This window comes from Chlorocebus sabaeus, chromosome 1 (assembly GCF_047675955.1).
Source record: "Chlorocebus sabaeus isolate Y175 chromosome 1, mChlSab1.0.hap1, whole genome shotgun sequence".
Taxonomy (NCBI): Eukaryota; Metazoa; Chordata; class Mammalia; order Primates; family Cercopithecidae; genus Chlorocebus; species Chlorocebus sabaeus.
The window spans coordinates 98,861,616-98,889,061 of NC_132904.1; the positions used below are offsets into that span (position 1 = coordinate 98,861,616).

At 38.0% G+C, this 27,446-nt stretch overlaps 1 protein-coding gene across 3 annotated transcripts; it reads left to right on the forward strand.

Annotated features, from left to right (window-relative positions):
• The first annotated feature begins 456 nt into the window (after positions 1-456).
• On the forward strand, positions 457-25,996 carry BIRC2 (baculoviral IAP repeat containing 2). Of its 3 annotated transcripts, none has more exons than XM_038005279.2 (9): positions 457-858; positions 2,087-4,241; positions 4,340-4,439; positions 16,163-16,241; positions 16,925-16,973; positions 21,645-21,899; positions 24,793-25,047; positions 25,156-25,197; positions 25,300-25,996. In XM_038005279.2, the coding sequence occupies exons 2-9, from the start codon at positions 3,347-3,349 to the stop codon at positions 25,491-25,493; spliced, it is 1,869 nt and encodes a 622-aa protein (XP_037861207.2). In that variant the 5' UTR covers positions 457-858; positions 2,087-3,346; the 3' UTR covers positions 25,494-25,996. The 3 variants fall into 3 exon arrangements, with proteins under 3 accessions (XP_037861207.2, XP_008018845.3, XP_008018846.3); XM_008020654.3 differs by having other exon boundaries at positions 21,645-21,887; XM_008020655.3 differs by having other exon boundaries at positions 856-1,330; positions 21,645-21,887.
• The last annotated feature ends 1,450 nt before the right edge of the window (positions 25,997-27,446 follow it).

The following is a 27,446-nucleotide window of genomic DNA, read 5'->3' on the forward strand; positions in this document are numbered from 1 at the left end:
AGTGCATATGCACTGTTAGTCTCTAGAACAGAAAACCAAAAGTTTAAAAACAAGATAATCTAGTTGATTGTAAAACTCATCGAGTCTTCAAAATTATTCATCAGATGCTTCCTACTTTCCAACGCTTCGCTTTTTTCGATTTGCACAGACAGCTGTTGAATGCTGATGCTACACAAAAGGTTACAATTGTTTACTTAAGCAAAAAATGCCATCAGACTGACTCCATCCTCAAAATGCAGTCATCTCGACGGGGGGAGGCATCACACTAGGGGAGCCTTGCCAGGGGCCAGACCATAACCCTGAGGTGACACAGGGTAGACGCGCAAAACCACCGGCGCCAGGGCGTTTCCGCAGGGTTTCCCAAGAGTCAAACGCAGCGGCTCACGGTTTGCCACGTCCCCCAGGAGAATGGTAGGCACAGAGAGAGAGGAAATGTGGAGGGGGCACAAACCGCAAGGTGAACAAAACGAACAAACACCGAGTTGATACGGGTAGTCCCCGTTCCCCTGAGGGCCGACCCCGCGACTCCCGATGGGCGTCCAGTTGCGCCGGGCGTCCCTGGGCCTCCCAGCGCCTTTCCCGGAGGTTAGTCTCCCCATGGCCGCAAGTGCGCTCGGTTCCGCTTTCTGGCCCCAGCCTCCCGAGCGCCCTCGCGCGGCTGCTAACGCGGGTCCCCGGCCGGGCGCGCTGACGTCATCGTGCGTCGGCGTGAGCCCGGATGGGGCGGTGGGCTTCGGGAGCGCCGGAGCTGATCCGAGCCGAGGCGGCCGTATCTCCTTGTCCGTACCGCTGCTTCCCGGCTCTGGGGAGGCCTCTAGGCTGCCGCGCAGCTTCCGTGTTTGCTGCGCCCGCACTGCGGTGAGTGCTGCTCCTTCCGGACTCGGGCGGCGCGGGGAGGGTGGGGACGCGCGGGCCCGCGGGGGCCCACTTCCCTGATGTGGCGGCCGGGCGAGGAAGGAAGGGGCCTGAGGCCCTTCGGCCAAGGGTCGAGGGTCGCCGGGGGCTCTCTGCTTTCTACTCTCGCCAAGGTTTTATTGGATTTGGAAGCCCAAACTTCAAGACTTGCAGTCAAAGCCATTTTTAAAATATGACTTGTTTTCAAACCTCCTCTGGCCGCCGCCCACTCTTCTGGCCCTTGGACTTTGACCAAGATGTTTTCTCGCAGTTTTTGCAAGATTTTAAACTTAGCCCTCGGCGTTCTTTTAATGTAAAACATTGAAACGAAGATATTTCGGTGGCGGTGATATTTCATATTTCATAGTTGCCACTGCGCTCTGTCATTCCAGTAGTCTGTTGTGTATTGTGAGAAACAACTCTGGGAAATTATTGGGTAAATCCCATAGTTTCTATTCTTTTCCCTTCCATCCTATCCCCTGTCCAGCTGCAGTTTGCATAAAGAGAATGCAGCAGTGCGGTGCTCGCAGATAAAAGTCTTTCGTTTAAAGATAGGTTATAAGATCGGGTGTAATTAAAGAAATCATGCCAGTGGGCGTCAGGCCACTGTTTCACAGGCTACTGTGTTAGGTTTTGTTTTCGGTTGTTTTCTACCGTCGTTGCTTTGAAATTGTAAAGGATTGGCAGAGTTTAAGGGTTTATATTAATGAACTCATGGTGCATTTTACTGCAGTTTTCCTAGTTGCGGAGAGACTTGATATTACAAACTAACGTTGCTGTCTGATTACTGCTGTACTGCTGCTGACCGGGTTTAGTGGAGTGTCTTGTCGCTCTCTCTGCCTTTTTAACCAATGTTCCTTTGCCTCCACCAGAGTGCCAAAGATACCTTTAGGTCAGAAAAGGGGAGGAGAGCAAGGACAAAATGTTTTCCTGTGTGAAAATTTCCATCTGTCTCTAAAGTTGTGCTTTTTAAAGACACGTATACTTAGTGCTATGGGAGTATGTTGCATTTATTTATTGTAATTAAGAGCTTTTTCAGTTAGAAAGTTGTAGTGACAAATTGCTGGAATTAAGATGTGTTATCTAAAATGTAAATTATTCTTAGACTTTACTGAATAAATTGAAGAGTATGTAAGTTTTATTTGACATGCAAATACGGTTTTCTAAAATACCTTTTGTTTTTTCTTTTCAGATTTACAGCCCTGAAGAATCTCCCTCTCCCTATTTCCCCTTGCAGTAATAAATCCCATTATGGAGATCTCGAAGCTTTATAAAGGGATATAGTTTGAATTCTATGGAGTGTAATTTTGTGTATGAATTATATTTTTAAAACATTGAAGAGTTTTCAGAAAGAAGGCTAGTAGAGTTGATTACTGATACGTTATGCTAAGCAGTACTTTTTTAGTAATACACTATTTTGTCAGGCGTTTCTGATAACACTAGAAAGGACAAGTTGTGTTTTGTGATAAATTGATTAATGTTTACAGCATGACTGATAATTATAGCTGAATAGTCCTTAAATGATGAACAGGTTATTTAGTTTTTAAATGCAGTGTGAAAAGTGTGCTGTGGAAATTTTATGGCTAACTAAGTTTATGGAGAAAATACCTTCAGTTGATCAAGAATAATAAAGTGGTATACAAAGTTAGGAAGAAAGTCAACATGATACTGCAGGAAATGGAGACAAATACAAATGATATTTAACAAAGATAGAGGAGTTTATAGTTTGTGAACTTTAAGCCAAATTCATTTGACATCAGACACTATAACAGGCACAGGTTCAACAAAGCTTGTGGGTGTTGACTTCCCCAAAAGTTGTCAGCTGAAGTAATATAGCCCGCTTATGTAAATACTATGGTGATAAGCTGTTGGAACTTAGCCTTTAAATAGTGTGACCATATGAAGGTTTTAATTACTTTTGTTTATTGGAATAAAATGAGATTTTTTGGGGACATTATATTAAAGTGCTTATAGAGAAAGAAGCCTGCGTGTAATTTTTTACCTTGTGGCATAATCAGTAATTGATCTGTTGTCCAGGCTTCATAGCTTGTAACCAAATATAAATAAAAGGCGTAATTTAGGTATTCTGTAGTTGCTTAGAATTTTGAGAATATAAATCTCTGTGAAAAATCAAGGAGTTTCAACATTTTCAAAAGGGCATCTACCTTTTCAGGGCTTTGGGTTAGTATTACTCAAGATTATGAACAAATAGCACTTAGATTACCTAAAAGAGTTACTACAACCCCAAAGACTTGTGTTCTAAGTAGTATCTTGGTAATTCTGAGAGAGACTCATCCTACCTGAATATAAACTGAGATAAATCCAGTAAAGAAAGTGTAGTGAATTCTACGTAAGAGTCTATCATTGATTTCTTTTTGTGGTAAAAATCTTATTTTGTGTGAAGAAATTTCATGTGACTGTTTTAGCTATCAAACAGTACTATCACCTACTCATGCACAAAACTGCCTCCCAAAGACTTTTCCCAGGTCCCTCGTATCAAAACATTAAGAGTATAATGGAAGATAGCACGATCTTGTCAGATTGGACAAACAGCAACAAACAAAAAATGAAGTATGACTTTTCCTGTGAACTCTACAGAATGTCTACATATTCAACTTTCCCCGCTGGGGTTCCTGTCTCAGAAAGGAGTCTTGCTCGTGCTGGTTTTTATTATACTGGTGTGAATGACAAGGTCAAATGCTTCTGTTGTGGCCTGATGCTGGATAACTGGAAACTAGGAGACAGTCCTATTGAAAAGCATAAACAACTATATCCTAGCTGTAGCTTTATTCAGAATCTGGTTTCAGCTACTCTGGGATCCACCTCTAAGAATACTTCTCCAATGAGAAACAGTTTTGCACATTCATTATCTCCCACCTTGGAACATAGTAGCTTGTTCAGTGGTTCTTACTCCAGCCTTTCACCAAACCCTCTTAATTCCAGAGCAGTTGAAGACTTCTCTCCATCGAGGACTAATCCCTACAGTTATGCAATGAGTACTGAAGAAGCCCGATTTCTTACCTATCATATGTGGCCATTAACTTTTTTGTCACCATCAGAATTGGCAAGAGCTGGTTTTTATTATATAGGACCTGGAGATAGGGTAGCCTGCTTTGCCTGTGGTGGGAAGCTCAGTAACTGGGAACCAAAGGATGATGCTATGTCAGAACACCGGAGGCATTTTCCCAACTGTCCATTTTTGGAAAATTCTCTAGAAACGCTGAGGTTTAGCATTTCAAATCTGAGCATGCAGACACATGCAGCTCGAATGAGAACGTTTATGTACTGGCCATCCAGTGTTCCAGTTCAGCCTGAGCAGCTTGCAAGTGCTGGTTTTTATTATGTGGGTAAGAAGCAAATAACTACATTTTATCATTTTATTTTGATTTACATATTAGAACATAATGTGTTTTCAATATTTAGTCTTTTTTTTTTTTTCTTGAAGGTCGCAATGATGATGTCAAATGTTTTTGTTGTGATGGCGGCTTGAGGTGTTGGGAATCTGGAGATGATCCATGGGTAGAACATGCCAAGTGGTTTCCAAGGTAATTGTTTTGAAAAAGGTATTTGTACAAAAAACTCTGTGCTTAAAAGAAGTAGGCATGCTTACATGATTTAGTTCACCGTTAAATTATAACAAAGCCTCTTTTGTGCCGCTGGGGAATTATCCTTCTAAAAGATCACATTTTAACTTTGTTTTGTTGAAAAATATGCAGTCTTCTGTGTACTTTTGTAAGTCAGTTACAAGTATAGCCATACATTTTATTTATTGCCCATCTTCTTTTAAAGAGTACTTAAGGATTACAAAGACATATAAAATAGATTAAAAAGAAGTTAGAAAAAGGTAAGAACGGGAAAACAAGAAGGGACACAGAATGGATGCAGGAATAAGGCAGATGTAAAAATGCATATATTAAGAGCATATCTTGGCTGGGTGCGGTGGCTCACACCTGTAATCCCAGCACTTTGGAAGGCCAAGACAGGTGGACCACCTGAGGTCAGGAGTTCGAGACCAGCCTGACCAACATGGTGAAACCCCGTATCTACTAAAAATACAAAAACTGGCTGGGCATCGTGGCACACGGCTGTAGTCCCAGCTTCTCGGGAGGCTGAGACAGGAGAATCGGTTAAGCCCAGGAGGTGGAGGCTGCAGTGAGCCAGGATCATGCCACTGCACTCCAGCCTGGGTAACAGCGAGACTCCATCTCAAAAAAAAAAAAAAGCATATCTGACTGCCCATTTTAATTGTAATTGTAAGTTTTTTTTTCTGTACAATTTTCTTTTTTTTATAATCTGTCATTTACCTCTTTTTAGCCACTTTATCTCTAGCAGTATCTTTTTATTATAGCCTAGAAAGAATTTAGGGGCAGTGTTATTAGTAGAAATAAAATTAGAGATTAATTGTGTTTGTAATTGAGTAGCTGTGTGAACTGAGACGTCATTTGTAAAATGAGGAGGGGTTGGCCTGGATAATTTTTTTAAAATAGTGATAAAATAGGCATAACATAACATTTACAATCTTAACCATTCTTAAGTGTAGAGTTCTGTGTCATTAAGTACATTCATACTGTTCTGCGTGCGATCACACCGCTATCCATCTCCAGAATCTTTGCCTCTTCCCAAACTGAAACTGTCTACCCATCAAGTACTAATTCCCCATTACCCCTTTCCCCAGCATCCTGGCAACCACCATTCTATTTCTTTTTTTGTTTGTTTTTTTGAGGTGGAGTCTTGCTCTGTCATTCATGCTGGAGTGCAGTGACACGATCTTTGCTCACTGCAACCTCCACCTCCCAGGTTCAAGCGATTCTCCTGCCTCAGGCTCCTGAGTAGCTGGGATTACAGGTGCCCGCCACCACACCTGGCTAATTTTTTTGTATTTTTAGTAGAGATGGTTTTTAGTAGAGACCCAGTTTCACCATGTTGGCCAGGCCAATCTTGAACTCCTGACCTCAAGCGATCTGCTCACCTCTGCCTCGGAAAGTGCTGGGATTACAGGTGTGAGCCACCGCTCCCTGCTCCACCATTCTGTTTCTGTCTCTATGAATTCGACTACTCTAGGCACCACATATAAGTGGAATCATACATATAGGTTATGTTTTTACCTGTGAGTGTCTTTCACAATAATGAAGAATCTCTTGAACCCCTTCAGGAAATTAAAAAAATATTTTTGTCATTTTGTGTGATATGTGATGAAAAAGAAACGAAGTAACAAATACTTCATTATGGATCAGTACATTGTTAAAAGTTGTATTTTAAAGTTATATCATTAATAGTCATATCAAGATAAATTTTGACTTTTTTACACTTTGAAAAATGATTATTACTTTTAAAATTGAAAAGCATGTTTTATCAGACTTTTAAATGACTTAATTATGCTGGACTCTATGGGATTGTATACATTTAATTTGAAATTTAATTCATGTTGTGGTATCAAAGACAAAAACAGCTTCCAAATTCCAGTGTTGGAACTGCTATATTTTGTACTTTATGAAACAAAATCTTTATTTTTGTAAGTTGTGTTTTGTTTTAAATGATTAAATAAGGGAGAAGATGTAGGGGTGCGTTTTGTAAATGCTTCTCTGAAAACAACACATTCTTTTTCCTTTTTTAAATTTTTTTGAGACAGAGTCTCATTTCATCACCTATCACTGCTGGAGTGCAGTGCAGTGGCAAGATGGCAGTTCACTGCAACCTCTTCCTCCTGGGTTCAAGCCTCAGCCCCCCAAGTAGCTGGAATCATAGGCACGCACCACCATGCTCAGTAGTTTTTGTATTTTTAGTAGAGACGGCGTTTTGCTATGTTGACCAGCGTGGTCTCAAACTCCTGACCTCAAGTGATCCGCCCTCTTTGGCCTCCCAAAGTGCTGGGCTTACAGACCTGAGCCACTGAGCCTGGCCCACATTTCAATTGGGAATAATCTTTAATCTCCGTAAATCCATCATCTTATGTAGTAACTTTCTTTTTTTTTTTTTTTTTTTTTGGTGAGAACTTTTAAAAGATGCTCTCCTCGCAAACTTCAGGTATAAGGTCCAAGGTTATTAGCTGTAGTCACCGTGTGCTGTACATTAGATCCTCAGAAAGTTTGTGTCCTTTGACCAGCATCTTCCCATTTCACCCACCCCCTTATCCCTGGCCACCAGCATTCTACTCTCTGTTTCTATGATTTTGGATACCATACAGTATAGTTGTCCCTTGGTATGCTTGGGGGATTGGTTCTAGGATGTATACCAAAATTCGCACATATTGAAGTCCTGAAGTTGACTCTGCAGAACCTGTGCATCCAAAAGTCAGCCCTCCAAATATGTGGGTTTCACATCTGCAGATATGATCTGCATTTGGTTGAGAAAAACCTGCGTGTAAGTGGACATGTGCAGTTCAAACCTGTGTTGTTCAAGGGCCAGTTGTATTTGTCTTTCTCTGGCTTGTTTCACTTGGCATAATGCCTTCCGGGTTCATTCATATTGCAGATGGCAGGATTTTATTTATTTGTTTTTTTTTGACGGAGGCTCTCTCCGTCGCCCAGGCTGAAGTGCAGTGGCGCCATTTTGGCTCACTGCAGTCTCTACCTCCTGGCCTCAAGCGATTCTCCTGCCTCAGCCTCTTGAGTAGCTGGCATTATAGGCACCTGCCATCATGCCCGGCTAATTATTATTGTAGAGATGGGATTTCACCATGTTGGCCAGGCTGGTCTCAAACTCCTGACCTCAAGTGAGGATGTGGATGGGATTACAGGCGTGAGCCACCACGCCTGGCCAGGCTCATCCCCCATTCATCCCTCAGTGACACTTTAGTTGTTTCCATATAGCTGCTTGAACATGGGAGTAGAGATATCTCTTTGAGATACTGATTTCATTTCCTTAAGATATATACACAGGAGTGGGATTACTAGATCAAATGCTAGTTCTATTTTTAGTTTTTTGAGTAGCTTCTGTACTGTTTTCCATAACGACTGTACTAAGTTGCCAGCAATGGTGAAGTGTTCCCTTTTCTTCACGTGTTTGCCAACATTTGTTATTTCTTGTATGTTTGATGATAAAGCATCATTACACGTGGGAGGTGATGTTTCATTTTGGTTTTAATTTGTATTTCCCTGATGATTAGTGATGTTGAATACCTTTTCATGTACCTGTTGGCCATTTGTATATCTTTGGGAAAATTTCTATTCAGGTCCTTTGCCCATTTTTTTAAGCTGAATTATTATTTTTTTTTTTTTTTTGCCTTTGAGTTGTATAAGTTCCTTATATATTTTAGATATTAACTCCTTATCAAACGTATAATTTGCAAATATTTTCTCCCATTCTGTAGGTTACCCTTTTACTTTGTTGATTGTTCCTTTGCTGAGCAGAAGCTTTTTAGCTTGATGTAGTCTCAGTTTATTTTTGTTTTGGTTGCCTGTGCTTTTGGTGTCATATCCACAACATCATTGCCAAGACCAGTGCCAAAGAGCTTTTTAGCCTACATTTTCTTTAAGGAGTTTTATGGTTTCTGGATTTATGTTTAGTCTTTAATCCATTTGTGGTTAATTTTTGTAGGTGGTGTAAGATAGAGGTCTGGTTTTATTGTTTTACATATGGATATCCAGCTTTCCCAATATCGTTTGTTAAAGAGACTATCATTTCAACATTGTGTGTTCTTTGTGCCCTTGTCAAAGATTAGTTGACTGTATATGTGGATTTATTTCTGGGCTCTCTGTTCTGTTGGTATATGTCTTTGTTTTTATGCTAGTATCATATTGTTTTGATTACTGTAGCTTTGTAATATAGCTTGCAATCAGGAAGTATGATGCCTCGTTTTTTTTGTTGACTATATATGTGGATTTATTTCTGGGCTCTCTGTTCTGTTGGTATATGTCTTTGTTTTTATGCTAGTATCATATTGTTTTGATTACTGTAGCTTTGTAATATAGCTTGCAATCAGGAAGTATGATGCCTCTTTTTTTTTTCTTTTTTGTTTTTTTTTTCCTCAAGATTGCTTAGGCTATTCTGGGCCTTAAGTTCCATACAAATTTTATGATTGGTTTTTCTGTTTCTGTGAAAAAAAAAAAAGTCATTGGAATTTTGATAGGGATTATATTGAATCTGTAGATTGTTATGAGTAATATGTACATTTTAACAATATTCTGTTAATTCAAGAACACAAGATTTTTTAAAAATTTATTTCTGTCATTTTCAGTTTCCTTTTTCAGTGTCATTTGTTTTTCATTGTATTTCTCTTTTACCTCCTTGGTTGAATTTATTCTTAAGTGTTTGTTTTGGTGCTATTGTACATGGGATTACTTTCTTGAGTTCTCTTTCACATAGTTCATTGTAGTACTGCCTTTTGTAAGTTGGTTTTGTATCCTGCAACTTCTGGATGGTTTATTAGTTTTAACTGTTTTTGGTGGCATCTTTAGGGTTTTCTATATATAAGATTATGTCATCTGCAGACAGAGACAGTTTGACTTCTTCCAGTCTGATTTGGATGCCTTTTTCTTTTTCTTGCTTAATTGCTCTGGCTAACCGTTCCAATATTATGTTGAATAGAAGTGGCAAGAGTAAGCACTCTTGTTCCTCACGTTAGTGGAAAAGCTGAAAGCTTTTTTTTTTTTTTTTTTTTGAGACGGAGTCTTGCTTTGTCACCCAGGCTAGAATGCAGTGGTACGATCTCAGGTCACTGCAACCTCCGCCTCCCGGGTTCAAGTGACTCTTCTGCCCCAGCCTCCTGAGTAGCTGGGATTACAGGTGTGTGCCACTGCACCTGGCTAATTTTTGTACTTTTAGTAGAGACAGTGTTTCACCATGTTGGCCAGGCTGGTCTTAAACTCCTGACCTCATGATCCACCCGCCTCAGCCTCCCAAAGTGCTGGAATTAGAGGTGTGAGCCACTGCACCCGGCCAGCTTTCAGATTTTTCATTACCGAGTATGATATTAACTGTGCACTTGTGGTCCTTATGTTGAAGTATATTCCTTCTATAGCTAAATTGGTGAGAATTTTTATCCTGAAAGGGTATTGAATTTTGTCAAATGCTTTTTCCGTGTCTGTTGAGATGATTATATGATTTTGTTTGTTTGTTTGTTTTTTGAGATGGAGTATTGCTGTGTTGCCCAGGCTGGAGTGCAGTGGTGCAATCTCAGCTCACTGCAACCTCTACCTCTTGGGTTCAAGTGATTCTCCTGCCTCAGCCTCTCGAGTAGGTGGGACTACAGGTGCATGCCACCACACCCTGCTGATTTTTTTATTTTTTGTAGTGATGGGGCTGGTCTGAAACTCCTGACCTCAGGTGATCCACCCACCTTGGCCTCCCAAACTGCTGGGATTACAGGTGTGAGCCCCTGCCCCTGGCTGATTATGTGATTTTTATCCTTCAGTTTGTCAACGTGTGGTATCACATTTATTGATTTGCATATGTCATACCATCCTTGCATCCCAGGTATAAATCTCACTTGATCTTGATATATGATTCTTCTAGTATGCTGGTGAATTCAGTTTGCTGGTATTTGTTGAGGATTTTCGTGTCTGTGCTCATCAGGCTATTGGCTTGTAATTTTCTTTTCTTGTGTTGTCCTAGTATGGCTTTGGTGTCAGAGTAATGCTTGGCTTCGTAAAATGAGTTTGGAAGTATTCCCCCGCTACTCCCTCTTCCCTCCCTTTTCCTCCTCCTTCTTCCTCCTCGTCCTCCCTTTTCTTTCTTCTTCATCCTCCTTTCTTCTTCTTCCTTCCTTCTTTTCTCCTCCTCCTCTTCCTCTTCTTTCTTCTCCTCCTCCTTTCTTTCTTCTTCTTGGTAGAATTGTGCTGTGAAGTCATCTGTTCCCTGGGCTTTTCTTAGTCAGAAGATTTATGATTACTGATTCAATCTTCTTACTAGTTGTAAGTCTTTTCAGATCTTCTATTTCTTCCTTATTTTAGTCTTGGTAAGTTACAAGTTTCTAGGAATGTATCCATTTCTTCTAGGTTATCCAGTTTTTTGGTGAATAATTGTTCATGGTAGTCTCTTATGATCATTTGCATTTCTGTGTTATCAATGGTAACGTCTGTTGGTTTTGATTTTATTTATTTTAGTCTTCCTTTTTACTAGTCGAGCTAAAGCTTTGTTGATTTTACTTATCTTTTCAAAATCTAGCTCTTAGTTTTAGTCATCTTTTCTATTGTTTTTGTAGTCTTCATTTCTTTTCTGATTTTTATTTTCTTCTGCTAACTTTTTGTAGTTCCTTTAGATGTAAAGTTACATTGTTTATTTTTAAGATTTTTTTAAATGTAGGCAATTATTGCTATAAACTTGCCTTTTAGAACTGCATTTGTTCTATACATTTTGCTGTGTCATGTTTCAATTTTAGTACTTCTTCAGATTTTTTAAATTTTCTTTTTGATTTCTTCTTTGACCTATTGATTATTCAGGAGTATTTTGTTCAATTTCCACATAGTTGTCAGCTTTCCAGCTTTCATTCTGTTACTGATTTCTGGTTACATACCATTGTGGTCTGAAAAGATACTTGATAGGATTTCAGTCTTCATCAGTTTGTTGAGTCTGGTTTTGTGACCTGCTACATTATCTACCCTGGATAATTTTTCATGTGTGCTTAAGAAGAATGTGTATTATCTGCTGTTTGATGGAATGTTCTGTATAAAGGTTGAATATCCCTAGTCCAAAATCCAAAATGTTCCAAAATTTAGAACTTTTTGAATACCAACATGATGCTCAAAGGAAATGCTCTTTGAAACATTTTTGGTTTTGCATTTTTCGATTAGGATGCTCAGCTGGTAAACAAGGCAGATATTCCCAAATCCAAAAAAATCTAAAATTCAAAACACTTTTAGTCCCAAGTATTTTAGATAAGGAATACTCAACCTGTATGTATGTTAGGTCCATTAGATCCAATGTGTAGTCGAAGTCCAATATTTTCTTTCTTATTTTCTGCCTGGATGACCCATCCATTATTGAAAGTGGGGTTTTTGAAGTCTTCTACTATAATTGTGTTCCTATCTATTAATGTCTTCAGATCTGTTAATATTTTCTCTATATATTTAGGTGGTCTGATGTTGGGTGCATATATATATTTACAGTTATTATATTCTCTTGTGGAATTGGCCCCTTTCTCATTATATAATTACTTTGTCTGACTCTTTTTACAGTTTTTGATGTAAAGTCTGTCCTATCTGATAGAACTATAGCTTCCTCTGCTCTCTTTTGGTTTCCATTTGTATGGAATATCTTTTTTCCCATACACATGCATGTGCTTAAAGGTGAATTGAGTCTCTTGTAGACAACCTGTAGTTGAATCTTGTTTTCTTTATCCATTCATCTGCTCTTTATCTTTTGATAGGAGAATTTAACCCATTTACATTCAAGGTAGTTATTGATGGGTAAAGACTACTGTCATTTTGTAATTGTTTTCTGGTTGTTTGGCAGATTCTTTGTTTCTTCCTCTCTTGCTGTATTCCTTTGTGTTTAGATGATTTTCTGTGGTGGTATGCTTTGATTCCTTTATATCTTTTGTGCATCTACTATTGGTTTCTACTTTGTGGCTATCATGAGGCTTGCATAGAACATCTTATAGTTAGTTATAGTAGTCTATTTCAAGCACTAACAATTTAATTTCAACTGCATAAAAAAACTGTACTCTTACTCAGACCTTCCTGCATATATTTTATGTTTTTGATGTCATTATTTGCATCATTTTATATTGTATATTCATGAAAAAAGTATTGAAGCTATAGTTTTTAATACTTTTTTTTAAAAAAGCTGTATTTTAGAATTAGGTAATTTACACATGATTATTATAAATTTAGAATATTCTTAATTTGATTAGATACGTGTCTTACCAGTGAGTTTTATACTTTCATATGTTTCCATGTTGCTAATTAGTGTCCTTTCGTTTCAGTTTGAAGAACTCTTCAGCATTTCTTGTAAGGTGCATCTAGTGGTGATAAACTCCCTCAGCTTTTGTTTGTCTGGGACTGTTTACATCTCTTTCATTTCTGAAGGACAGCTTTGCTGGGATACATATTCTTGTCTGGCAGTTTTTTCTTTCAGCATTTTGAATATATCCAACTCTCTCCTGGCCTACAAGGTTTTTGCAGAGAAATCCACTTATGGTCTTATAGGGATTCCCTTGTAGAAAATGAGTTTCTTTTCTGTTACAGTTTTTAAATTCTCTTTCATCTTCTATTTTTGACAGTTTCATTATAATGTGTGTCAGTGAAATCTTTTTTGGGTTAAATCTTTATGAGGTCCTATGAACTTCCTGTACCTGGACATCTTATCTTTCTCTAGGTTTATGAAGTTTTCAGCCATTGTTTTTTTAAAATCATCTTTCTGCCCTTTCTCTCTTTTCCTTCTTGAATTCTCGAGTTTGTTTTTTGTTTTCTTGGTGTTTTTTTAGATGATGTCTTGTTCTGTCACCCAAGCTGGAGTACAGTGGCATGATCTCAGCTCACTGCAGCCTCCACCTCCCTGGTTCAAGCAATTCTCTTACCTCAGCCTCCCACGTAGCTGGGACTACAGGTGTGCACCACCATGCCTGGCTAATTTTTATATTTTTAGTAGAGACAGGGTTTTGCCATGTTGGTCAGGCTGGTCTTGAACCCCTGACCTCATGTGATCCACCCGCCTCAACCTCCCAAAGTGCTAGGATTACATGTGTGAGCCATTGTTCCTGGCCTTGAATTCTTAAAATGCAAATATTATTTTGCTTGACGGTGTCCTATAATTCAGATAGGCTTTCTCCACTATTTTTTTTTTTTTTTTTCTTTTTTTTTCCTCTGACTAGATCATTTCAGATGACCTGCCTTTGAGTTCACAGATTCTTTCTTCTGCTTAATCGGGTCTGCTGTGGATGCTCTCTATTGCATTTTTTTTGTTGTTATGTTCTTCAGCTCCTGAATTTGTTTCTTTTTATTATTCCTATCTCTGTTGAATTTCTCATTTGTTTGTATATATTTTTTATTTCATTATCTGTGCTCTTTTGTAGCTCACTGAGTTTGCTTGAAACAATTATTTTGAATTCTTTATCTGTTAGTTGATAGATCTCCCTTTCTTTGGAGGTGGTTATGGAAAATTACTGTGTTTCTTTGGTAATGTCATGTTTCTTTTTTTTCTTTCTGTTTCTTGTGGCCTTCTGTTGTTGTCTGTGTATTTGATGGAGTAATTACTTTCAGACATTATAGATTAGTTTTTTTTTTTTGAGCAAAGACATTTGCCTGTGGGTGAGTGTGAGGGTGCCAGCCAGTAGGTGTGGTGGTTCTGGCTTTGTGGAAGGCCCAGCATTGTAAACTCCATGTAGCTCTATTACCCCAGATCATTGTCAGTGAGGATTGCAGGGGTCCTCAACATCCAAGGCTGCAGGTATCCATACCAGCAGCAAGGTTTTTTTTTGGTGGCAGAGGCTGCTGGGGACCTCTTGATCACTTTTTCTCCCATGGGAGACATCGTGGCCAAGGGGATTCTTTTTGGCGCAGGTTCTGGCTTTGGGCTTTGTTGTGTTGGTGTTGGTGGCAGCACTGATGTCTCTGATGGCGTGGACACCTGTGGGGCAGCTACAGAGCCAAGGTTTGGAGTGCAAGTGCCTGCAGAAAGACAGCGGGTCTGGAGTTCAGGATATTGACTAGCCTGCAGCAGTGGTGCTTCTAGTGCCTCAGATGTGGGTGCACATAGAGCAGCCTTTGAGTTGGGTGTGGAGTGCAGGTGTGCAGAGCAGCCAGAGAGCTGGGATCTGGAAAGTGTATGATTAGAACAGCCACAGAGCAAGGGTCTTACATGCAAGTACACGTGGAGCACCTGTGGCTCTGGGGTCTGGGGCATGTGTGGGGCTGTGGGGCTGCACTGTCTCTGGGCAGTGCAAGAGCTGCTTTTTTTCAGGGTGAGGAGTGCAGTAGTGTCTCCCTCTCCAGGGTGTTCACAGCAGTGCTGGGTGCTGGTTACCTTAATGGTGAAAGCTGTCAGTGTCCTCTGCAGAGTAGGCTACTGCAGTTGGCATCCATGAACACTATAGGGTCCTTCACTGTGAAACCTGCAGGAAGTCTGTGGCTATCCTGAGGGTTATTGGGGTCTCCAGGGACCTGCTCTGGGGAGGAGCCTAGCAGTCTTTGCCACTGAGGACTGTGATGGCACTCACCACATGACTGATACAGATAGCCCTCACCCCTTGTTCTTAGCCGTCTCCAGATGTCTCTGCTAAGCAGATCTCCCAGCAGTCCTTTCTGTGTGGTTATTCTCTTTGTTTTTTTTTTTTTTTTTCTCACTGTATTGCTGTAGGCCGATTGGACTATTGAGTTCTTCCAGAGCTGTATTTGTTTGTGAATAGCTGTCTCTTTATTGTTTTTTGTGGGTGGAAGAAGGCTGGTGTCTCCTAGTCTGCCGTCTTGCAAACTTTCTTTGAGTCTGTGGCTTTTCATTTTTTAACATCTTTTGAAGAGCAGATGTTTTCAATTTTGATGATGTCAATTTATCAATTTTATCTTTTGTAGAATATGTTTTTGGTCTTTTGTCTAATAATTCTTTACCTAATGTAAAGACAAAAGGATTTTTCTCCTGTACTTTTTCCTAGAAGTTTTATTATTTTAGGTTTTATATTTAGGTATATGATCCATTTTTACTTTTATTTTTGCTATTTTTGCGTATAATATGGGCATAGGTCAGAGTTTTTTGTTTTTTAAATACGTATATCCTGTTGTAGAGTATCATTTGTTGAAGAAACAAAAGGAATAGAATGGATATAGATGGTATGTGAACTTCTTGGAACATCTTCAAGAAGCCCTATCACTTTAAAAACAAATATTTGAGAAACACTGTCACGTTATATATAGATAAAAATATTTGATTCCATATTTTTTGGAGGGAAGGTAGTGGATTGTGGCTCAAATGTAATGGAAGAGTGAACATTGAAGAAAGATGAGCAGTTATATTGTGAAAGATCACGTTGTAGGAATACTGAGTTAATAGTATCTGAAACTGTTAAGTAGTTCACTTTAAGCACAAAATAAATTGCGTATAATAGTGTTTTTTGGAAGTCAACTTGTTCCCCTTTGTAGGTGCAGACGCTTTTCTTTTTGTTGTTGTTATGTTAATGGATTGAATTAGAAAATACCATGATATAAAACACACAGTAAGATGTGTGTGGTTTTATGATAATTTTGTTCCTGTTAGATATGTGTGTGTTCTGGGTTGTGATGTAAAATGTTTTTACTATGGGGTACAATGAAAGATTTGAAAGCCATTTTTTCTAGAATGATCAGGTTATATTTGATATGAAACAATTTAAAAAAATAATTTTCCTCATATGTTTTAGGTGTGAGTTCTTGATACGAATGAAAGGCCAAGAGTTTGTTGATGAGATTCAAGGTAGATATCCTCATCTTCTTGAACAGGTAAATACATTTTTAAAATTAACAACTTTGAATTCTGCTTTATAATAAAAATACTATTAGGTTGGTGCAAAAGTGATTGTGGTTTTTGCCATTGAAAATCATGGCCAAAATCGTGATGACTTTTGTACCAATGTATATTAGAAGTTATACTTATTTCTCTTTTATTAATTGTAGGTACATATTTTCATTCATGTTAATGACAACTTTGCTTTTTACTTTTGTAATCAACTTGATTGTCTAGGGCTTTTTAAAAAGATTGTTGTTTGTTTTTACTATTTTGAAAAATCATTTATGCTGCCACTGTACAAATTTGTGATGGGATTGGAGAAGGAGCTGTAGTGTCTCTTTGCTGTTTTCCAGAAAAACAAACAAAAAATAACTTGTTAGGCTCTGAGACCCTTTGAGAGTAACCCAGTTAAAATCTTATTTTCCTAATGGAATGAGAAACCACTGATACATTTTTCTGCTTTCCTGAAACTAGAGAAATACTTGAATTCTAATTTGGGATAACATGAAATTTAAGGAAATCTATGTGATTAGGGTGAAAGAAAGCAAAGGAAAGGTCATAAATCACTCAGTTCTCAAAAGAATATATACATTTACTTAAACTTACTTTAGTGTTGTTCCTTTCAGATTGTTGGGGATATCTGATTTTACCTATTAACTTTTCTCTTGTTTCATAGCTGTTGTCAACTTCGGATACTACTGGAGACGAAAATGCTGACCCACCAAGTATGTATGAAATAATTTTAAGTATAGAGTGTAAATTTTTATAAGAATTTTAGGAATAGGCTGGGTGCAGTGGCTCATGCCTGTAATCCCAACACTTTGAGAGGCCGAGGTTGACAGATCACCTGAGGTCAGGAGTTTGAGACCAGCCTGGCCAACATAGTAAAACCCCGTCTCTACTAAAAATACAAAAATTAGCCGGGCGTGATGTGCCTGTAGTCTCAGCTACTCGGGAGGCTGAGGCAGGAGAATTGCTTGAACCCAGGAGGCGGAGGTTGCAGTGGACTGAGATTGTGCCATTGCACTTCAGCCTGGGCGACAGAGTGAGACTCGGTCTCCAAAAAAAAACAAATGTAGGAATGAAAGTATGTACTTTTTAAAAGAGTTTCTGAAGCCATAGGGAAAAATACTGGGAAGTCAGCTAATAAAAATTATATATATATGTGTGTGTGTGTGTATATATATGTGTATGCATACACACTAGTTTTTGTTCTAGTGCTATACTTACCACTTTTAGTGCTGACATTCCAACTGGAGAAATGAGACATAAGCAAAAGAAAAACAACAAATAGCTTAAAGCAATGCCAAATAAGCGGTGCAAATAATAAGCCCCCCAGAAAAGAAAAGGTTGCTGTGAGCTAGCATGATTTGAAAAAGCAGTTCACATATGATTCACGAATTGGACTAGATGTTAGGTATTTAAGTCAGGTATGTTGTATTTCAACGCAAGGGCAGGAAATAGTATAGCTTTTGATTAGAGCTTAATGTTAGCCACATCTGTCAGTTTATGTAATATACGTATGTTATGGTGTCTAAAATGGCTAAGGTAATAATCCACTGTTTTATGTACCAAGGGCCATTCTGTTTGTGGCACAGCATTTCAAGAAAGATACTGGTAGATTTGTTAACTGGACCAGAGAAAGGTGACCAAGATGTATGAAGCTTAGAAACCATGGCTCAGGAGGATTGGATGAAGGATTTGGTAGTATTTGACTGGAAAATAGGAAGGAGAGTACCTGGGTACATGACAGCTATCTCTTGTGTAATGGACCTAGAAAAGATAGATAGCAGTGTGGGCTGTTCTTAAAATTTTTAACCACTGCTGTCAAGTAGGCTCCCCTGAAGTTCTACCGTAGTTCCTAATAAAATCACTTTGTCAATCTTTAAAATGACTGTTTCTTGTTTTTTCTCTTGATAATTTTCTAACGCTCTCTTCCCACCTTATTGTCAGTTTATAACCTTGCTTCCCTAAGAAAATAGAATCCAAAAGAGAGCTGCTTTATTGCCTCACCAGCAAAACCACAAGGCTGCATAATTTATCCTTGTACTTTTCTTTCTGTTCGTTCATAAGAGATGAATTGTCCTTGCCCTTTTCTAAGGCCAGTACTTCTACTTGTCTTCTGTATTCCATCACCTGCCAACTTAAGAAGGTTACTTTGGCAGTGACATACCCTTTCTCTCGAGTCTTCAATTTTTCCATCTCTCCTGAATCATTCATGTTAGCATATAAACATAATGTACTTTTGCTAATCCTAGGAAAACTTCCATGAACCAATGTCCCCATTCAGCTATTATCTTATTACTCTGCTTCCCTTTACAACAAAATACCTAGGAAGATTTATCTATGATTACTCTGTTTTACTTTCTCACCTTTCATTCTTTCTCTTACTTGTTCTGCTGGAACTGTTCTTGTCATCGTAACCAAGGACTGCCATGTTAGCAAATCCACCACTTGACCTGTTAACCAGCATTTGATAATCATTGGGTGCTTTGTCTTTCTTTTTTCTTTTTTTGAAACAAGGTCTCACTTTGTCACCTAGGCTGTAGTGTAGTGGTGCCATCATGGCTCACTGTAGCCTTAACTTCCCTGGCTCAGGTGATTCTCTCACCTCAGCCTCCCGAGTAGCTGGGACTACAGGCATGCACCACCACGTTCAGCTAATTGTGTCTGTGTGTGTGTGTGTGTGTGTGTGTGTTTGTTTTGTAGATGCAGGGTTTCACCATGTTGCCCAGGCTAGACTCAAACTCTTGAACTTAAGCAATCTGCCTGCCTCGGCCTCCCATAGTGCTGGGATTACAGGCATGAGCCACTGCACTTGGCCTCATCTTTCTTAAGACACGTTTTTTGCTTGACTAATCAGATCCCATACCCTTGGTTTTCTGTTTCCGTGGTTGATCGTGAACAATTTCCTTTGTTGGATGCTCCTTTTTCAAACTTTAAAATGATGGAGTACCCCTCAAAACTCAGCTTAAATTTATTTCTCCATTTCCTGAGCCCCAAGCTGGAATGTCCAGCTAACTGTTTAAATCTCTACTTGGCTGTAACAGACAGCGTAGAGTTAATAGGACCAAACCAGAAATTTTCTCCCCCATTCTTCATTCATCAGATTTGTTCCTTCTTTGTTCTTCCCCATCTCAGTTAATGGTACTCATTTCTTAGCATTAAAAGTTGGCTCAAGTTAGGTATCATCCCTGATTCCTCTCCTTCCTTTAGTTTTTATATTTAATCTATTAGAAGTCTTTTCAATTCTGTCTTCATAACATATGCCAAATCTGACTACATCTCACCGTCTCCACCACTATTAACCTAATCCAAACTACCGTCATCTGTGTCTAACATCCTAACAAGTCTTCCTGATTCCAGTTTACCCCATTAAAGTACATCTCCACAGAAGATACCATATTAAAAATATGATTTGCAGAAACTTAAAAAAAAAAACAGGTTGAAAAAAGACCTGCATCCATCTTTAACATCTTGCTTTTTCAAAACACTTTAAATTTGTTATGTATGAGAAAGAAATGGAATACAGCTCAAGAAAGAGCTTATTATGCTAAAATTCTCTGATTGGCATGAATCAGGGAATCTCAGCCAAAAATAAACATACAGAAAAAAGCTACAGTCAGTGGTTCTCAACTAGAAGCAATTGAGAGGGGTAGAAAAGGAGGGATGGTTTCAAAATTACTGGAGGACTGCTACCAGCAGTTAGTGGATGTGAAACAAACATGTTGTTCTGTAACATGTGAGATAGTCCTAAGAGTTCCAATGAGAAATAATGCAGGTGACTAACATTCCTGAATACCTGATGCCATTTCTTCAGCTTGTCTTTCCTTCTCCTCTTCTCTTTTTTTCATCTTCAGCATTAAGAAGTCATCTTCTGAAACACAAGTCAAGTTTTATCAGTTGCATGCTTAAAACACTCCTGGAATAGTCTACCAAAATTAGAATAAAATATAAACTCTTAGGAAGGCTCTGCTCATCTGGGCATTGTCCTCTTTTACCTTCTGCCACCTTCTTTCTGTTTCTTGATCATGTCAAGCTTTTCCCTTAATTTAAGGCTTTTACACTTGCTATTCTCTTTGCTTAGAAGACTTCTTTGACATATTTCCGTAGCTCACTCCTTCCCCCCGAGTATTAATGATTGCACATGTAATAGATGTATACATTCTTCATAAGGGAAAGAAAAAGAACTAAATGCTGTAGGCAATGCCAAATTCCCCTGATGCTTACATACAGTTCTGTTTCTAACTTCTAACACCCAGAGCTCAGTAACATGGGCTAGATTTATACCAGTTTAGTTCATTTGTATATTTTTAAATTTTTTCACAGTAGTCCAGCATATATTGTATTTTATTTATCCATTCCCTATTGAGAGCTACTTGTTATTTTCTGGTTTTTTTTTTTCCTGCTGTAAATATTGCTGTAACGATCCTCTCATGTGTCTCTTACCTTGAACATTAAGTATTTCCTTAAGGGATGCACTTAAAAGTGAAATAGAGCTCATTCCTTGTTATTTAAGTCTTTGTTCTGGTGCCGTTTCTCCAAACAGGGATTCCACGCATATTTAAACAAGAGAGCACATTGTTGACATTGTATATTTATATGTTTATTATAACAGTTTCCCAGAAGATGGCAGTAGTATCTTGAAGAATTATGTCTTTTTGTATTTTTTCATAAAAGTATCATATGGGCTAGCATTGACTGTTAGCAGAAAATGCTTCCCTGACTACACTATCTAAAATGTCTTCCTGCTTCCCGGTTTCTTTTAATGACCTTACACTACTTTTTTCTTCAGAGCATCTGTCACTGCCTAAAATCGTATTGCTTTAATTACTTCTTAAGCCATACTTTTTCACTACATCTTCTGGGTGAACTGATCTTCTATTTTGCTATACTCCCATTTTTGTTTGTTATTCTCTCTACTTCAGCTATCCACTTGTCTAGACCCTGTCCATCCTTCAAGTCCATACTCTAATGCCACTTTTCCATGAAGTCTTTGTGATTTTCCCCCACTTTCCTGGCTGGAGAAGATTATTTCTCACTTCTAAGCTTGTGTAGCATTTTGGTTTCCAGAAATGACTGTACATCAGAATCATTTGGGGAAATATTTAAAAGATACAGATTCCTAATTCTTATCCTTAGATAATCTTTCATTAAGTAGGTCTAGGATGTAGCCAGAGAGGTGGGTTTTGTAAAGAGTATAGCATATTAATTGTATTCTCATTTGACCGTTATGAAGTTCAGACTTTTATTGGAGTTATAGGTAATTGATGCATATAGCTCATCTCCTTTACCAGAATATGGGAGTAAAGGATGAATAAAGATTGTGCTGTGATACTTTTTTCCATAAGTTTATGTTTATGGAATTTAATATTAGCATGTGTCTTTTCAAATAGTTATTCATTTTGGACCCGGAGAAAGTTCTTCAGAAGATGCCGTCATGATGAATACACCTGTGGTTAAATCTGCCTTGGAAATGGGCTTTAGTAGAGACCTGGTAAAACAAACAGTTCAAAGTAAAATCCTGACAACTGGAGAGAACTACAAAACAGTTAATGATATTGTATCAGCACTTCTTAATGCTGAAGATGAAAAAAGAGAAGAGGAGAAGGAAAGACAAGCTGAAGAAATGGCATCAGGTATTCGGGAATGTTAGTCACCTGCATTATTTCTCATTGGAACTCTTAGGACTGTCTCACATGTTACAGAACAACATGTTTGTTTCACATCCACTAACTGCTGGTAGCAGTCCTCCAGTAATTTTGAAACCATCCCTCCTTTTCTACCCCTCTCAATTGCTTCTAGTTGAGAACCACTGACTGCAGCTTTTTTCTATATATTTATTTTTGGCTGAGATTCCCTGATTTATGCCAATCAGAGAATTTTAGCATAATAAGCTCTTTCTTGAGCTGTATTCCATTTCTTTCTCATACATAACAAATTTAAATTGTTTTGAAAAAGCAAGATGTTAAAGTTGGATGCAGGTCTTTTTTCAACCTGTTTTTTTTTTTCAAGTTTCTGCAAATCATATTTTTAATATAATATTTTACTCCCTAATCCTTGCTAAATGGTCCTCATACAAAAAATAGAACTTACAATGAAATTCTGGAGCTTGATGAGAACCACCTCCCCAATCCAAGGATAACAGGAAAACTGATTTTTGTATTCGTCCAGACAGTGTTAAGTTTCGGCCCCTCAAAACAAGTATTTTGAGTAATCATTTATTCCTTCAATAAATATTTATTGAGCATGAGCCCCAGTGCCAAATACTGTGCCTAATCATGGTGGTTGCTCTCAAGGAGTATATGCACTAGCTGGCGAGACTAGTGTGCAAAAGACAGGGTTAAAGGGCCAGCAGAGAGGCGAAGGTTGCATATGTATTGGAGTATTGGGTTGGAAGATGCTTTCTTTTTAAGTTTGTAAGTAAAGATAGGAAATAAGAGTACATTATTGCACGACCATGTAGCAAAATGTTTAAAGTCCGGATTTCTACATTGAAACAGATTTGTGTTTAAATTCCAGCTCCAGGCCGGGCACGGTGGCTCATGCCTGTAATCCCAGCACTTTGGGAGGCCGAGACGGGTGGATCACGAGGTCAGGAAATTGAGACCATCCTGGCTAACATGGTGAAACCCCGTCTCTACTAAAAATACAAAAAATTAGCCAGAGGTGGTGGCAGGTGCCTGTAGTCCCAGCTACTTGGGAGGCTGAGGCAGGAGAATGGCGTGAACCTGGGAGGTGGAGCTTGCAGGGAGTCAAGATTGCGCCACTGCACTCCAGCCTGGGCGACAGAGCAAGACTGTCTCAAAGAAAAAAAAAAAAAAATTCCAACTCCATCAGTTACTAGCTTGGCTATTTATTCAACCAGACATCTGCTTTCTCATCTGTAAAATGGGGATAATAATAGTATGAATCCCATAAGGTTGCTGTAGGAATTAAATGAGATATTGCAAATAAAACACTTTAACACAGCTCCTAGCACATCAATTTATTTCTTTATTTATATATATTTTTTAACCATTAGGTAGATTGACTTGGTAATTGGGAGGGACTTGGTGAAAGAAAGGGCCTAAGAAAGGTCAATTTAAGGATTGTTAAGTAGTAATGAAATCCAGCTAAGGTTATATGAAATCACTGTCACCTTAGATTTATGACTTTCTCATACTTTGTGTGGGTCGGAAAATAGTATTGAATTACAGATTTGTCAGTGTTAATAGGGGAAAGGCCAAGTAAGGAATATGGAAGATGAGTTAAGGGTGCTAATATAGAGAACCTCATTGAAACACCTGACTGCTACCTAGATTGGAATAGGAGATTTGAAGCAAAGCCTGGAGACAGCCTTATGCAAGTAGAATTGGGAATCACATGGAGATCTTGAAAAGGTGAAGAACAAATTTGTTAGCAGTGAGAGCAATTATTTCAGTAGAAGAAAAAGTTGTGGTCACAGAATGGAATTTTATAGTTTTGAGAGTATTAGAGCAGTTCACTTCTAGAAAGATGTAAAAGGGGAAAGAAGATAGACTTCTTTTTATAATTTATTTCTCATTAAACTGGTACTTTGTAGAGATGTACTTTTAAAATTTTTTTGAAAGTCTGAAAATAGACAATTAAATTTTTTAATGATTCAGATACCAAAAGAAGGAACTACCATATTCCATAAATATAGATTAACTATGGAGTTTTGTGGGATGCAATATTGAAGGAAAAACATTGACTTCTAATAAAAAGGTCAGGCTTCATTCTTATGTAGTTTTTCTTAAAATTGCTATAAACATAGATGTTTATAAAATAATAATGGTAATTAACTACGTACCACATATTGTGCCAGATGCTTTACATGTGTTATTCAATCCTCACAACTCTGAGGAAGGTACCATTATGTATATTTTACAGATGAGGAAACTGAGGTGTATGGGGAAAGATGAGGACGCATAGCTAGTGAGTGAGCCTAGCCAACACTGGAACGTAGGTCTGTTTTGACTTCACAACTCAAACCTTACAATACTACAATACCGCGTCTTAAATATGGGGTGTTGAAAAGAACAGTCGTCTAGGATACCTGGTTCTGCAGCTTATTCTTTCTGTGATCTTGGACAGGCCACTCATTCTTTTCTGAGTCTTTTTTCTCCCTATGTGAAAATGAGAGCCAGTGATACTTCCCTTGTTTAATTGACAGGATCACTGTATCAAATGAGACAAATTACTATGAAAGTGCTTACAAAAGTAAAGTGATATAATGGAAATATAACTCAGTATTATTATATAGGGTGGGGGAAATTTTTACTGTCTTCTAAAAGTTTCTTACTTGCAACAAAATAAAAGCGGAGTTCTAGGACATGTAAACATGTAGACTTAAAAATTACAGAACCAGAGACTTCCTCTGGAAGTTTACCAAACAACAAACTTTCAAATGCAAACAAGTTACTTTGTTCTTTTTTGAACTTTAGTGCCTAAATTGTTTGTAGGGTTGGTTATTAGTGACTATATGAGTATAGTTAAAGGAGTTTAAATTCTAATGGATTTCTTTTTCTTTTTTTAATGAAGATGATTTGTCATTAATTCGGAAGAATAGAATGGCTCTCTTTCAACAGTTGACGTGTGTGCTTCCTATTTTGGATAATCTTTTAAAGGCCAATGTAATTAATAAACAGGAACATGATATTATTAAACAAAAAACACAGATACCTTTACAAGCAAGAGAACTGATTGATACCGTTTTGGTTAAAGGAAATGCTGCAGCCAACATCTTCAAAAACTGTCTAAAAGAAATTGACTCTACATTGTATAAGAACTTATTTGGTGAGTTTGTTGAGAAAATTATTTTAGAAATTCTTAGGACTGGCCAGACGCGGTGGCTCAGTTTTGTATTTAGTAGAGTGATGCTTTTTATATGTTTTCTTTCCTCAGTGGATAAGAATATGAAGTATATTCCAACAGAAGATGTTTCAGGTAAAACAAAGATTTAAAACCAACATGAATTATTACCCTTTTTTTTTTTTTAATGGGGAGTGAAGTGGAAACAGTTTTACTAAAGTGATTTTTTGTTATTAGGTCTGTCACTGGAAGAACAATTGAGGAGGTTGCAAGAAGAACGAACTTGTAAAGTGTGTATGGATAAAGAAGTTTCTATTGTATTTATTCCTTGTGGTCATCTGGTAGTATGCCAGGAATGTGCCCCTTCTCTAAGAAAATGCCCTATTTGCAGGGGTATAATCAAGGGTACTGTTCGTACATTTCTGTCTTAAAGAAAAATAGGCTGTATTTTAACATGTATAAAAAAGTCTTTAAAATATTGTTGAACACTTGAAGCCATCTGAAGTAAAAAGGGAATTATTAGTTTTTCAATTAGTGACATTCATGTTCTAGTCTGCTTTGGTACTAATAATCTTGTTTCTGAAAAGATGGTATCATATATTTAATCTTAATCTGTTTATTTACAAGGGAAGATTTATGTTTGGTGAACTATATTGGTATGTGTGTGTGGACCTAAGAGGAACTAAGGGAGTAGTGTCACTGCTTGTTATGTATCATTTCAGGAGTTACTGGATTTGGTATTTTTTCAGAAAGCTTTGAATACTAAATTACAGTATAGATTAAAAGAACTGGAAACCAGAAACTCTGGAGTTCATCAGAGTCAATGGTGCCGAATTGTCTTTGGTGCTTTTCACTTGTGTTTTAAAATAAGGATTTTTCTCTTATTTCTCCCCCTAGTTTGTGAGAAACATCTCAATAAAGTGCTTTAAAAAGATTGTGTTGCCAGAATATTTTTTCTGTCCTGATTTAAAAAGTAATTTTCATGTGTCTTCATTGTACTCAAATGCCAGCTATTAAGTAAAAAATTGCATTCATGAGAAATTATTGTTTTAAAAATAATGTTATCTGTGAAATTTCTTTAGATGACAGTCTCTTGTTGCTTTGTATGTTTTAGATACAATGTTGGATGAAAAATGAATCCAACATTAATTTCAAAAAACTTTTAGATAAATAGGCATTATTTTCAGACAATCGTGTAATTGCTTTGTTGCATAGGTGTTGATGAGGTGAGGTGGCGGCATACAGGCAGTGAATGGCTAGTACCTCCTTTCTTGGTCCAGCCATATTTGACCTTTCTTAGATCTCACTCTGTGGCAGACTTCTGAAGCCAGGTGGATAAGGAAGTCTAATGTTAAAAACTCTTCCTTTTTCTTCTCACCTCACAACTCTTTTGGATTCCTTTAGAGAACACATGGGAAGAGTGAGTAAGAATTCCTGTATCCCCCAGTCTCTTCTCTTGCCTTTGTTTCTGTCCTGATATGCTGATACATGTATGTAAGTCCAAATGCATATACCTAGATTAAAGACCTCATGAGAGAAACTCGCAGCCATTATGGAGGGAATATGAAGAGGGAATTCTTCCCCCTCCCCCGCAAATTCAGTAGACTCAGAACAATGTTAAAACATTGTTAACTTTTCTCTGCTTTTCATCCTGGACTTATGATTGCTGAAGGGATAATTAGCACCCTCAAGGAATCAAATTAGAAGTCCTTTAGTCAGAACAACCCCATATGTCTAAGTCATAAAACCAATCCCCCTTGTTGTCACAGGATACTATTAAATCTTTTTTAAAACTATTCTCTTTTTTCTTATCTTGCTTGTAATATCTGCTCTATCGAGGATCCCGTTTGCCAGATACAGTGCTAAATGCTTTAAACAATTGAGATGTGCTGTAGGTTCAGTTGTATCCCCCGCAAATTTATATGTTGAAGTCCTAATTGCCAGTACCTCAGAATGTACCTGTATTTGGAAATGGGGCCGTTAAAGAGGCAAATAAGGTAAAATGAGATTATATAGTTGACTGCTAATCAACATGATTGGTGTTCTAAGAAGGGATTAGGATACAGATGCAGAGGGGTGACTATGTGAAGACACCCGAGAAGGAGGCCTCAGAAGAAAGCAAACCTACCAACACCTTGATCTTGGACTTCTACCTTCCAGAGCGGTAAGAAAATAAATTTCTGTTGTTTAAGCCACCCAGTCATTGGTACTTTATAGCAGCCTTAGCAAAGTAATACAAACTGCCCTTAATGGATACTTTAAAGCACATTGGCGCTGATCCTTTCAGCAATTTTGCAAAGTAAGATTTGAACACAGATCTGCCTGACTCCTTAGCTTGTGCTTTTTTAACAAACTGTCCTAATAAGCTATCCTTATAGTTTTAA